This window comes from Parambassis ranga, chromosome 2 (assembly GCF_900634625.1).
Source record: "Parambassis ranga chromosome 2, fParRan2.1, whole genome shotgun sequence".
NCBI lineage: Eukaryota > Metazoa > Chordata > Actinopteri > Ambassidae > Parambassis > Parambassis ranga.
In genome coordinates this window covers 5,824,745-5,838,692 of record NC_041023.1, presented here as the reverse complement: position 1 = coordinate 5,838,692, position 13,948 = coordinate 5,824,745, and the positions used below count along the sequence as shown (strand labels likewise).

The 13,948-nt window shown below is 46.3% G+C and overlaps 1 protein-coding gene across 1 annotated transcript in view; it reads right to left on the bottom strand.

Moving 5' to 3' along the window:
- Window positions 1-13,391, bottom strand: part of ext1b (exostosin glycosyltransferase 1b) — an 89,875-nt gene extending 76,484 nt beyond the window's left edge. The window contains exons 1-2 of the mRNA XM_028422809.1: window positions 12,536-13,391; window positions 11,519-12,467 (exon numbers count right to left, since the gene is read on the bottom strand). Of these exons, the coding sequence (XP_028278610.1) occupies window positions 11,519-12,467; window positions 12,536-12,554 (968 nt within the window). The 5' untranslated portion in view covers window positions 12,555-13,391. The remainder of the gene's footprint in view (window positions 1-11,518; window positions 12,468-12,535) is intronic.
- Window positions 13,392-13,948: the final 557 nt, after the last annotated feature.

Below are 13,948 nucleotides of genomic sequence, written 5' to 3'. Positions count from 1 at the left end.
TTGGAAACACCGCACTGTAACCCCAAAATCCCTGCATATAGACGTGCGTTTATGATGTTTATGATGTTTATGATGCCAGATGTGACAGAGAAAGAAAGATAAAGAGAAATGAGCTGCGTGTTTTACCTCCACCTAAAAACACCAGCATAAACTGCCAATTTCCGTCTGACAAACATGTTTATTTAACTGACTGTCAAAGTAACTGCCAATAAATATACTGTCCACCAACTAATCAATGAATCAACCCATGGTTTCAGCTCTTAAAAAAACAGACAGAACTGTAGCTGACATACAGGAACAGATGGACGGCCCGGCTGGCATTAACACAGACCACTGCCCCTTTATGCTCTTAGTGACCACTGATATATGTGCTTATACTTGCTGCCATATTGATTCATAAGGAGTGGATGTGCTCCTGCTGGCTATTAACTGACCTATTAACATAATGTATTTAGATCCTATTTTACTCCGTGGCAGCAGTTTGTTTGTGAAGCAGGCTCGCTGATGATGACAAGGGGGAGATATGATTTGATCTCTATTCTAAACAGACAGAAGGTCTCATATACCGTCGAAATGATTGTTCAAATCCGCACGGCTCAGTGAGCACACAAACACTGCGACGCCGCGATGGAGAGCCGCGGCATACTTTGACGGTAAAGACTGCTCATCACGCTGACAGTAAATAAGCATGAATTAGAGTGGAGCTGTAAACATGCAGCTCCAAACTGTTGTGGGTGGCCACTTGGATTTCAGTGTCCAGCTGTGTTTAGCACAGCAGACAGGCTCTTATTCATTTGCAGATTTCTACTCTGTGTGTGTGTGTGTTTATTTTGTGGCTATGCACATGTGCATCCATCCATGTAGAAACACACTGATAACTACTGACAGTCTGACACATATGGCCTTGATAAGGCTATGTTGGGTAATGTTATCTGACAATCATTAACCAGACAGAGGGCTTTGCGGCACTACAAGCGCCGAGATGAAGAAGAGCACACATACTTCAGGGTCTGAGCAGGAGGTGATAAAAGGAGAAAAGGTGTAAATACAGTCAAATTATGGAGGTGAAATAAAAACACAAAACCTGTTAAAAAAATAACATACTCCCACTTCTTCAAATTAACAAATTTACAACCAAGTCACATAAACAGCACCTTAACACATCAGTGGATTATTAAAAACTGCCCTGAGGTGTGTGTTTTCACTGAAGACTAGAGTTCTGCTTCCAAAATATGCAGACTTTGAAATCTGCTTCTGAAAACACACCTTAAGGAAGTAAAAATGAAAAACTGAAATGAAAAAACAACTGAAATTCACATACATGTGAGAGTGCTGCCACCAATGAGAGTAAGAAACTATAGGCAAGGCTTCCATGATGTCACCTGTAGGTTTTTGAGTTTAATGGGACTCCGGCTGACGACATGTTGGTCGTGTCACATTCCGCCTAAACTCCAAATACAGTCACAAAATCATCCCCCACCCCCGAAACAATTCTCACAAGAAGGGATCTTGGTCCTTATAACATGGGAGTCTATGTGGATAGATCCACTTTTGGAGTCTGCCCCTAGAGGGCTACAGGGTGAACTGCAAGTTTTAACACATCCGCACTGGCTTCATGTCTTAGCCGCTTAACTGCCACCAGACAGGGCAGGTGATGTGTGGGCAGCTTTGAAGAGATTAACAGATAACAGGACTAATTGCTGCTCTAATCCCACCTCAGCTCCCTGATTAGCCTGGAAAGTGAAGCTGATGCACACTCAGCTGACTATTTACTGCAAGTATCAACAGGGATTTTAGAACATTCTCTGGACGAAGGAGCATTTAGAATCCTTTTAAACTGGAACAGTCCTTCAGAACGTCTCAGTGAAATGCAGCCTTGAGTTTTCTGAACTAAAATGGGCTAGAGTCAAATCAAACGTCCCCTCTGACAAAACAAGAGCTTGGAAGAAAAAGTTGCTGCTGAAGAGGTCAAATGAGAAGGTGCAGCAGCTTTTTACAGTGCAGGGAAGCCTCAAACTTTCACCATGTCAGAGATTATTGCAACCTTTTCTTCTGTGGTCAAACTCAGAGCAGCGTGCCCAGAATGTGGACTCACAGGTGCTCATAGCAGCTTTAAGGCATCTGTACAAAGTTAGCTTCACACTGCCTGTGCCACATTCATAATTTAGTTAAAAAAACACAGGAACTACAGCTATGGGACATATTTTTATCACTATACAGATCCATCCATCATCCATTAACCCACTTTGTTCTGCAGTGCAGAGTCACAGTGGGCTGGAGCCTATCCCAGCTAACTACAGGTGAGAGGTGGGGTACACCCTGGACAGGCCACTACGCAGATCAAGTTCATGAAACGGACATAATGAGACTCTGACGACTTTTCTTCAGCACGATTTCCTGATTTATAAATCTCTGTAACGACAGAGCATCTTCCATCTACTCGCCTCACCCACCCCCAAAAAGATGCAGCAGCTGGGAAACGCAAAGCAATGCAAGTCCGTCTGTTCCCGCTCCCAAAAAATCCTCCCCGTGTCGTCCTCTAAAAAGTTTATCAGCATCCAGAGATGCCGCCGGCTTTGAGGCACATTTGGTCTCGCTTCATACTCCACATTAAATGCAATTTATTGAATAATGAATCTCCTCTGCTCCTCAGACCGTGTGAACTCAACAAAATTCTCTCAACACTCACAAAAAAAACAGGCCTTTAAGGTCACTCTCTGATCCCGGATGAAACTCAAACAGAATTTCTCCACGTCAAAAAAAAGGAGACTACAGGAAGTCCGATGCCCCCGTGTAGCTTAAAATATTGGTGAGGGCCCTTGCAAAAATGATGAGGAAGCTGTGCTGCACTATGTGGCTGTGTGTATTATGAGTCCACATGCTACTTAATGTACAGAAAAAAATGAATAAAATCCTCACTTCCGGATACATTATTCATGTTTTGTAGCTTCTGGGGTTTCCACATGAGTGGCCACAGTTAGAGTTTGCATCAGGCTTTGGCCAAACAAGATGCTGCTGAGTATGTAGGAAGGTGGGAGTTGTGTGTGTGTGTGTGATGGAAGAAGAGGCTGAGCAGTAAGGTTGCCTGAAGGCTTAAAAAGGAAGAACACTCACTGTGGAAAGCAGGGGGGGGTGTGGATGGGGGGACGCACCACTGGATCAGCACTACTCTGCTAGAGGGAACACACACAAGCCTAAAGCAGTTAGTAGCAATGCGCATATGCACATGTGGACGCACAATTTAACACACACACACAGCTCAGACTGCAGTGTAAATTTAACACATACTTGTCTGGATTTCTGTCTGTCCCCTCGTGGGCTGCAGTGCAAACACTTTACAGACATGCAAGCAGTCCTCCACTGTCCAGGCCAAAGAGAAGATACACACAGGAAGCTGAAGACCACCACACACACACACAATAAATCGCAGGTAGTGTATATACTGATATTATGAGCTCATGCCTTCCTTAAGCTCCTGGAAAGTCAGTGATCCCGGCAGAATATAACAGTGTATTTATAGATAGAAAGCTATGTAGCTGTGAGCAAATACTCCCAAGTCACCAGATACTCCACAAACTCCTGACAGGGCCCACTTGCAAATAGAAGTGCTTTCTTTCACACCGTCAGACACACACATCTGTGTCTGAGGAACCTCAGGAGAATTTGACCTATCACCTCAATATAGAGGCAAAAGATACTGAAAACACACAGCAAGCGGGAGCTGCCACTGCTCAGATGTGCTCCAGAAAACCGGCGACATCTCCTGCAGATTTCACCCCGAGTAATAAAAACAGGAGTTTAAGCTCACGTCAGATCATTTTACCTCATTTAAAGTGTTAAAACAAGGCAGGACATTCAGGGAACATGATCTACTGTTCTGATTTTGTTTTAATTGGCTTGTTTATTTTACCATTAAGCAAATGCCACCGACATGCGTCTTGTTATATAGAAACCACATAAGGATCCAAACAGTCTTCTGCCTCTGCTCACCTGTCTCCCCTCAGACAGCCAGAGAACACCATGTCTACCGAACAAGAGTCGTCGTGTCAACTTTCTCAGGAAATAAACACTTCACAATTTACAATTCACCCTGACAAAGAAACTACACCTGTTTGCCGAGCAGCCAAACAAAGCTCTGCTTCTCTGTCTGACACGCTCCTTCATTTCCTCTCTCTCCCTTTTCCCCCTATTTTACCTCTGATTCTCTGCAGGATTGGGCCTATCAGGATGCACCAGGGTGTGGTCGGGATGAAAGCTGGATCTGCTCTGCCTTCATGTTAATGCACAGAACACCAATACTTAAGATTATGAGGAATAAAGCTTCTTCATGAGACCTCACTATTGTGTATCCTGGGGGAGTGTGAGACAGAAGACGTGAGTTGGGAAGATGAAGGATAAGAAAAGGCAGGGAAGGAGAGCGTGGGCGTTGATTTAAAATATCCAGCATTACCTCCGGCAGCTGCACTTTGTCCTACATCGCCTCCCAAAAAACAAGCATGCACTCCTTCATCTGAAAAGGAGGCCCCCATCAAGCTCATGAATAAACACCACCGCTACAGCATCGCCAAACACATTGCCAAGGAATCTGGGAAAAAACTGTAATAAACCAAAATAATTCTCTCCTTCCTCTCTCCGGTCAATCACACACCCACGCTCTGGGCACACTGAGACTCTCCTTGGTGAGACCAGATGCCTTCCTCCCTTGCAACCATCTCCTTGCATCCTCCACTACCACCTCCTCCACCTCCTCCTCCCTCTCCCCTGTTAGTTTTGGCTTCGCCACTGATCCGTGAAGTGTTGTGGAATCTGCCAAATGAGAGCCAAGTTGTCGGTGGCGGTAGCTGTGTGAGCAGCCATTGTTGCCAGTCGTCGGCCAGGCTTCAAAAAGGAAAGAGATGCAGAAGAAGCGGTAGTAGTAGGAGAGTTGATGGAGAAGAGAGAGTGAAAAGGGGGACCATATGGAAAGGCTGTGGTGTCAACAAGGCACAACCGCTCCCTCTGGAAGGAGAGTAAACTTTCACACAAAAGGACCCCTTTGGGGCAGCCCCAACTTTTACACCCCAAGTGGAAGTCAAATCGAGCCATAAAGCAGGGTGAAGCAGACGGGGGACCAGGCCCTTCCATCAGCCTTCCAGGCAGCCAAATCTGCTCCAACAAAACCTCCTTTCTCTCCTTGAAGCCTTGGCCCCTTAAACACTGAGCCATGCACACATTCTTCAGTGACATAATGCTTTTTTAAGCTATTGCCCTCTTTAACACCCCCCCCCACTCCACCACCACCTCCTCCCACTCCGCCTTGTCTTTGCCCTTACTCAGATTTCCTCCTTCTGCCAATTACTATTTGAATATGAATACCAGCAGAGGGGTTAAGTGTTTGTTTTCGCTCTTGTGGTGGTGAGAAGTAAAGAAAGGAGGTCGGCGTGCAAGTTGACGTCAAGCGATCCGCAGTCCCATTGATGTGCCGTCGGTAGGTGTTTGCAGAACGGCCTGACGGGGCAATAAAAGCTGCCATTCAGCAGGGCCATAAAAACTGACAACAACTACCCCCCCACCCCCCACTCCTGTCCCCAGTGGAGCTGCTGCAATGCCCCTAGGGAGACACACACACAGGAGGTGAGATCTGCAACAACTGCTGACAACACTGAGAAACCACAATCTAATCAGACTGTTTTCTTATTAGGAGAGAGATGCTCATCTTTTTATGATGAGTGCATCAACTGCAAATATATAGGCCAGGGCTTCTGCCCACTGCCCCTCATTGATGAGATCAGTGTAGTAAGGGCTCATTCAGGATGAGACACAAATCCCCAGGAGCAACAGGACCACCGGCAACAACCTCCCCCATCAGCGCACACATATCCTGACCTCTCACGCACCAACAAACCCTACGGTCCATAGTTTAGTAGTGAAAAGTTAACAGCCATAAAACTACAGCCTAATTTACTCAAAGAGAAACCTGTGTCCACATGACTGGTCACATCAGCAAACAGGAAGCATGTACTTCACTTATAAATTTCAGCTAACAGATGCTAAAATGCCATGTGAAGTTTAGCATGCAGTAACCACAGAGGGCTTTGGCTTTTAGAAAGTGAGAGACGGTGAGCTTTGTGAGCTAGTTAATGCTGGAGTGGAGTTAATTTATCACTAAAAGTGGAAATGCTGGAATGATGGAAATGAGAATGTGAGCTCATAGCAGCGTCTCAGCATGCCGTGTTCCACACGGAGAGGGCTGAGATGTGAGTGTTTTTTATTATTTTTGATATTCAGACAGATGTCAGAAGTCAGAACTTGTTGTACGCGCCAAATCTGTAGACAGCAGCCATACCTCCCTTTCATCCTTCCTTGGCAGAGAATTTAATGAGAAGCCAATCATGCGTCTGTCCTGATCATCACTTCCTTGCCTCAGCCAGTCACATACCTGTCGAGTTTAATTGAGTTCACAAGGACCCAATCAGCTTCTTTCCCCCTCGCTCTTGTTCCCCCTCTGTTCTGCGCTGTCAGTCTGCACAGCTACCTGTCTGCCTGCAAACTTTTTACATCACTGTATCAGCACTAGTTAAGGATGAGAGCGCATCAGTAGTGACAGAGACAGAGAGAAAGAGCAGAGGGATGCTGTAACTTTTATTATCTGCATCTCTTAATAAACCATTCCTCTTAAACTCTTCTTGACAGTCCTGGGAAGGCAATTTGATGCCTTGTTATTCTTCACTCTTACAATTACTGCAAGGGGCGTTTCCAGCTGATGCATCTACAACAAGCCAGGGGCTAGCATGGGAAGAGCTGCAGGACAATGCACTTGGGCTTCACCGTCTGATCTGGTGAGTGTGTGTGAGTTTGTGTCAATCCCCCCCAAACCCTTTTCCCCTCGCTGCCTCCACAACCCTCCACCACCACCACCACCACCACCACCACCTCTGAGGCCAGGGGCAGCTTGGCTGCGCTGGTAATCCCTCAATGAATGTGGGTCAGTGAGCGGGGCTTTGCCTTCGTCACTCAGCGAGGGGACAGACAGCGGGGTCGTGACCCCAGCCATCCTGGATGCACTCGCACAAACACACACACGCTGGTGTTCACACGCCCATGTATGAGGACAAAGACCCAAAACGGGATGCACACAGAGACACACACACACACACACAAGTACGGCTGGGTGAGCAGCTGCACAGACGAAAAACAACCAACACAAACTTTAGGCGACTTCAGAGGACTAGACATATCTGAATATTGTCAGATTTTATTCCGAGCATGGATACACTGTTCAAAGCTTAGTAGATAGCTGCAAAGTTTATAATGCAAAATGCAAATCGGAGCAGGGTGCCTGATTGCATGAAAGCAAATTCTAATGTAGCCGACTTTAGCAGCTAACCAGCAGCTAGCACCAGCGAAGCTGAGGCCTCCATGAACGACAAAACTGTTAACTGAGGCAATAATACGTTTCCCATTGCTAAGCAAAGCTGAAACAACCCAAATACACAACCTGAGACGATGGTGAAAGATGGAGGGTTTTGAGATGGAGAGACATGCTCATAAGATAAAACAACAAACAGACGTTTTATGTAGTTATAGGCTTAACTCTGCCTCTTGCACACATGCATTCACCCAAATATCAAAGAGTCCTAATTAAGCTGCACCGTATTCAGACTAATTATCCTCCACATCATTAACATTCTCCATCACGGGCTTGGTACTTTATCTAAGAGAGAGCAGGCAATCATGAAATATTCATGATTTATTAATCTGACTACAGAAAAACAAACAATGGCAACCCGGGGAGTGTGACACCCTCTCCTGCCAAACAGAGAGCCAGCAAAAATGACTGTGTTTGCTGCCACTCGCTCTGCACTCCAAGTCACCAACAGGAGTCCACTATCAAGCAACGACGACGACGAGCTGACATTCAGGTGAATGCTGCTATTCCCACTTATAATAGTGTTTCACTGAGATAAGGTTGAGAGGATGTGTTGCTGCTTTTCCTCACTTGGCTCACAGCAGCTTCTGTCTCTCTCATTGTGTAGCGTTGTGTCAACAGTATGTCATCCGCTGCGGCGTCATGAAAATCACATCACTGTTTCCGTGTTGTTCCTCAGAGGGAGGAATCAAAGCGAAGAGAGAAGAGAAAATGCACGAGGTTGTTCTCAAAGATGATTTCCTGAAGTGGGAAAAATTTCTGCTGATGACACATTTGTGAAAATGAAAATGCCACCACGCTTGGTTGATCTTACTGTCATTGACTCCTAATGGGAAAAAAAAAATCTCACTACGTGCACAATTTTCTGGACTCTCCATTTTCTTTATCCCAACTCGCATGCTACACTCCGACATTCACCATTATCACTCAATCTCACACCCACTTGCTTCTTCTTCCACACACACACACAAACTTTCAGACATCCTCACTCACAAACTCTGTATTCTTCTGCATCTCCTCTTGACATTCTCTAAATCTTTCCCTCTTCATCGCCCTCCCTCTTTCCATTTCAGCACTCAAGTCCCCTGGGTGACCTTGAGCGGCAGCTGCCAGTGAAGCAGCTAAAGTACAAAGTCGATACGAGTCAACAAAGCTGGTTAAGTATTAAATGGGGGGGGGGTGATGACGCTGCTGTTAGACACATGGTGGCTTAAACAAAGAGTGGAAATAAAAAACTGAAAATATGTGCAATTGGACTTTAATGGAACACTCGACAAAAATAATGATGTACTTTTGCAATTGACTCATATTTTAGAGTCAATTAAAGTCATTACGTTTGACTTCAGCAGGATTATCTACTTGACAGTGGAACAGGGAGCACTTACATATATGAAGCAATGCTGTTGTAATGAAATAAATGTGTCATAGGCCACGCCTGAATAAATGTTCAGCTCTCAGAGATATAATGACAAGGTCATGAGTCAAACAGAAAGTAAAAGAGAACTTCCTATTATATAACAAATAATCATAAAGAAGAAAACACACACAAACACACACACATCTCGTTACTGCAAAATTCCAGCCCATGTGAAATTTTCAATTGTCCTGTAATAGCCTTTCACTGTTCTCTCCCAGGATTATTGTCAGCACCCCTGAAAACTCTGTGGATAATATAGCAGTGAATGGACCCTTTCACCAGCGCTCGGCCATGGAAGTGGACCAGAGTGACTCCAATTGAAAGCTATTGCAGCTAAGAAAATCAATTGAATAAATGTGTGGAGTGTGGTGTGCTGGTGGGATCCTGTTCCTGTACCTACAGACTGGCAACCAGTCTGGCCTCCTGCTGCATTCCTTTGTAGAGCTACATTCCAGTGGAAGGCTGCAGGGTCAAAGGTCAGGAGGAGGAGGAGGAGGATACTGGTCACAACTACAGCCATGTGAATATATATATATATATATAGTGTGTATGTGTGGGTGTAGGGTCAGTGGATGGATGTGCTCTGACTGCAAACAAACAGCTTAGCACAGTTGGTGTTCTCCCATTCCTCTCTGTGTGTCCTATACATTGAAAGAGCATCCAGGTACGTGCTTGCTCCGTGCAGCCGCTCGGGTCTGCCTTGGCAGTTCTCCCTCCTCAGCCGCTAACAGCTGCTCTGACACGTGTGTGCATTCCTGAGTCTGCACCACAGCGTCCCCGCAAGGCATCGCCTGTCCGCCCTCAGCCTCTGGAAGCGGAGCGTCAGCCAACACCAGCCGGCTGGATGCATGTATCCATTTACTGACAGAGCCATGTCATATTGGATTCAATGTATAATCAAACAAGTGCTTTAAAATGAATAGATTTAGTTGCCAAATGTAAAAGTAGGTGAGTATGCACAAGTTAAAACCTGCAATAGATTCTTAAAAGTCTGCTCTGGCTGACAAAGAAGTGCAACATCACAGAGATCCAGGGTACAACAACCAAATGCAGCCTTGATACTGGAAATGAAATAACCAAGCGCCAGCAGTATTGATCACAACAAATCAACTGTGAAACACTTTACATTGGAAAGAGTGGCCAGTGAGTGTTCTCATTTCCCTGAACCACTGCCATCCCCCTGGATCAATCATCCGATTACAGTGCAGAGATGTCTCAGAGACAAGGCTGCCTTTGGGAAAACAGGGCCTGACCCGTTGGGAAACAGAGCCATGAGCAGAGCAGAGCAGGGCAGAGCAGAGGTGGGCTGTCCAGAGACGACTGGAATGTCAGATAATGGATGGCATATCTCTCCAGGTGACACCGAGCCCAAGGCATCCAAGGAGAAGAGGGAGAGTGTGTGACTGTGTGCGTCTGAGACAGAGAGGGGGGGGGGGGGGGGGGGGATGACGAATGGAGAGACAAGTGCATGCTTGTGAAGTTTTTTTAGCTCCCTTTTTCGCATTACCAGATAGTCTGTAGCAGCGCTGGAGATTTCTGAGTTCATTTTAAGTTCAAGGAAAGTCACTTCCCGTCTCAAACCATGTGTTTAGTTAAGAAGTTCTTCTTATCTTTCCCCGCAGCTCCATCCTCTCTGTCTCTCTGATTGATTGAATGGAAATATGTGTGTGCTAACTTTCCATACGTTTCTTTGCTTTAACCTTAACCTTGACACCAGCTACACACCCATGAAGAACAACGTCGACAAGTGCTGTTATCACATGCCTCGAGTTTATCCAAATACTGGAATCCACAGGTTGATGAATGAAAATCAAGCCGGTGTCACTCAAAGGCGGCTGAACCTGACAGTGCAGCTCACTACGTAATCCAGCAATGTGAACCTGAGACTACACCGCCCTCTAAATTAAAACATACCAAGCATTCATGTGCAGCTGTTAATCCCAGGGGAGAATCATTAATTACCCTCCTTGACAAAACGACCTCGAAAATTAGAGGTAATCAACTGTCCCTGGGGGCTAAATGAAAAGGATGCCACTAAACTCCTGGAAATTGAAGTGGTTATGAACCCATTAGGATTTATTTGGATTAAATTGCTTCATAATTCAGTTAAAAGGTGTTACAGCACAGCCTGTGTAAACTACAAGCAGTTTTTTGTCACGGCAAGGTCACTTCGTCACACCCATAGCAGAAAACTCCCATGGTCGACTTTCACTTAATTTGCAGTGCAAGTACAGGTGCAAATCAGACGTGTCCATGCATATCCTTTTAAAAGACTGCAGCTTTCCCATGAGGTGGAGCTGGAAGGTGGGGAGGTAGGTTCCCAAAAGGAAGGGGGTGTGGACTGCGGATGTCCATGGAACCAACAGACCTGACTACAGATATTTATATAGAGTGGAGTGAGACATAAAAGGGCTTAAAGTCTGCACTCTGTTGTTAATATTAGTCTCAAAGGGTGCTTTATAGAGCTGTATTCACGTTAAAATGTAAAAAAAAACTTTACACGCAACATGGGCACAAAACTAAGCTGATGTGTGTTAATGAAAAACAGCCACATTCATAAGTAATGCATTCAAACTGTGCGCCACAGCGTGAGAACTGCAAGCGCTGCGCTCCCCGTGCGCTCTTTGGATGTGGATGACAACACTTTGCGCACAGACTCTGTGCGTAAAAGTCACAAAGGAACATGGACTTACTTGTCATACTCTGCGTTGTCCTTGTCGCACCGTGCGTCCTTGTGCTTCTGCCAGTCTTTGCCATGCTTGCAGGTAGTGAGCAGCACCACATCCTCTGCGTTGTGCACGTGGTATAAGGCATTCCGCGTGTCCGAGCCGATACCTGTCAGGTAGCGCTTTCCCTTAAACACCAGCATGTATTTTCTAAAAGGCGGGATGGAGTTGTACTTTAGAAACCCCCTCTCCCCGCCGGTCCTCAGGTGGTCCTTTGAGAAGAGGGGGATGGACACGTCAAAGTTGGGCCTAAAGTTCTCGGTGCTGATGCTGGCTTTGGCCAACATGGCCTGGCCGATGTCAAAGCCCAAATCTTCCGTATAGTCCGGCCACGTCCCCGAGTACAGGTTAAATATGAGGTGGTTCCTGCCGTCGTTCCACAGAGGGAGGTTCTGGATCTTGGTCTTCAAGTTGTGGACGTATTGCGGGGACAGCTGATCCCTATCCAAAGTGTCCAGACTTAGGACGAACAGACATGCCTGTCCAGGATCTGAGGTGTAAAACCTGGACCCCTCGATGGTTGATAAAATATTCTGGTAACTCTCTGAGATTTTCTCCCCCTTCTGCTGGGGATACACATAAACTTTGAATCCATTCTTCTGACACAGAGAGAAGTCAAAGCATGAATCCATGCGACAGCGCTTGCCTCTGTAAACACTCGTGTTGACGTCCCTCTTCTGCCTCGGAGATATGTGCAGGTTGTACTCCTCGGTGTCCGTCTGATCCCAGGGCAGAAAGGGGTGTAAAGGGTCCGAGAAGTGAGGCCAGGGCTGGTCGGACCGGTACCCGTTCCTGCTGCGGTCATGCCGGCTCCTGCTCGCCGCTGGAAGTTGAACCCCTCCGAGGTAAAAGAGAAGCAGCAGACTCGCACCGGCGGAGAGCAGGATCAGGTAGCGTTTTTTGGCCTGCATGTGTCCTGGGAACAAGGGCGAGTTGTTCAGGAATCAGAAATGTAAAGTGGCCCGAAGTTAGGCTCTCACCAACCCCGGCTACACCGCTCCATCCTCCAGCAGCCTCCAAGGATCCACAACCCCCCTTCTGCGTATTCGGTTCCCAAATCCAGCAATTGATCCAGTGCATGTGGGCGATTTTAAAAGTATTGTCCCGTTCTCCCTCTTCTGTAGAGTTTCTGCATGCCGCAAAACGCCTTCAGCGGAGCTTTTAGCGCATCTACAAAGATCAGCGCTGTCCGGAGCCTCTCGGACACAAATCATATGCTGCGACTCTCTTCCCGTGCACTTCTCCTCAGCCTCATTCAGGCTGCCTGTACGGGGTTATTCAAATGGAAAACTGTCCGACAGTCGCCTGGGAACTCTCCGTCTTACCGGATAAAACAGCAGCAGGGGTCCCCGAGGCTCTCCCAGACGTGAAGGTACAGCCCGGTCTGGATGTTAAACTCGGTAACACGTTGACCGGGCAGTGTAAAAAAAACAGACCCGTCGCGCTTGTATCCAAATACCTCGGGGTGGTTTTGTCCTATTCTCCCTTCTTTATCACTCCATGGTCCCGTGTGGAGAGCAGCAGAACAGCCGGGGGGGGGCAGCTCAGCGGTTCCACTGTAACCTGACGAATCCCTGCATTTCTCTTCTTATTTATTACAAGCTCCTCTCATACCCTCATGCGCGCTCATATCAAATAAAAAACCTCGTCGGCGGAGAGCCGCGCAGCAGCAGGCGAAGTTATCCGGCCGACAAGAGGGGAGCGAACGGCAAGCTCACACCGCGAGGAGAGCGGAGAAAATGTTCAAAACGACGGGATTCCTTGATCTTAGTGTCCAATTACCGAGTGCTCAGTTGTTCCGATTGTTAGTCGGTAACATTCCAATCCCGACACGACGGCAGCTGACGTGACATCCCACAAAGGCGCACCGGCGCCGTTGATTGGCTCATCCGTGGAACCGGAAGAGGCGGGACTTAGGGAATGCACCCATTCATAACCGGAGTCCTCCGCATGTGCAAATTATCTAATTGTAAACTGATTGGAAATCTGCCAGAGAGCAAAGAAAGCTCTATTAAAGAAGACTGGCGCTGGGAAGACTCACACAGACATGTTAGGGATCCATTCACACATTTATCTTCAGAGTTTTTCAGTTGTATTTTATTTACTTAAAGCCTATATTCTTTATTTCTTATCTCTTTATTTGATTACTTATCCTTTTGAACTTTAATGCTGTCATATTTTTGTTATTTGCTAAATGTATTGCATTTATATAGCACTCCTCTACCGTCTAAAAGTACTCACAGCTCTTTAACACTACCCATTTATCACTAAGTGATTCAAGGGCCTTGCCAAATGATGGCACAGTTAGTGAACATCCGCTCTCCCACCTGGGCCACAGCCTGTTTTATCTACTTTTAACACATTTAACACATTTATTTAGCATGTACTACTGTTTAT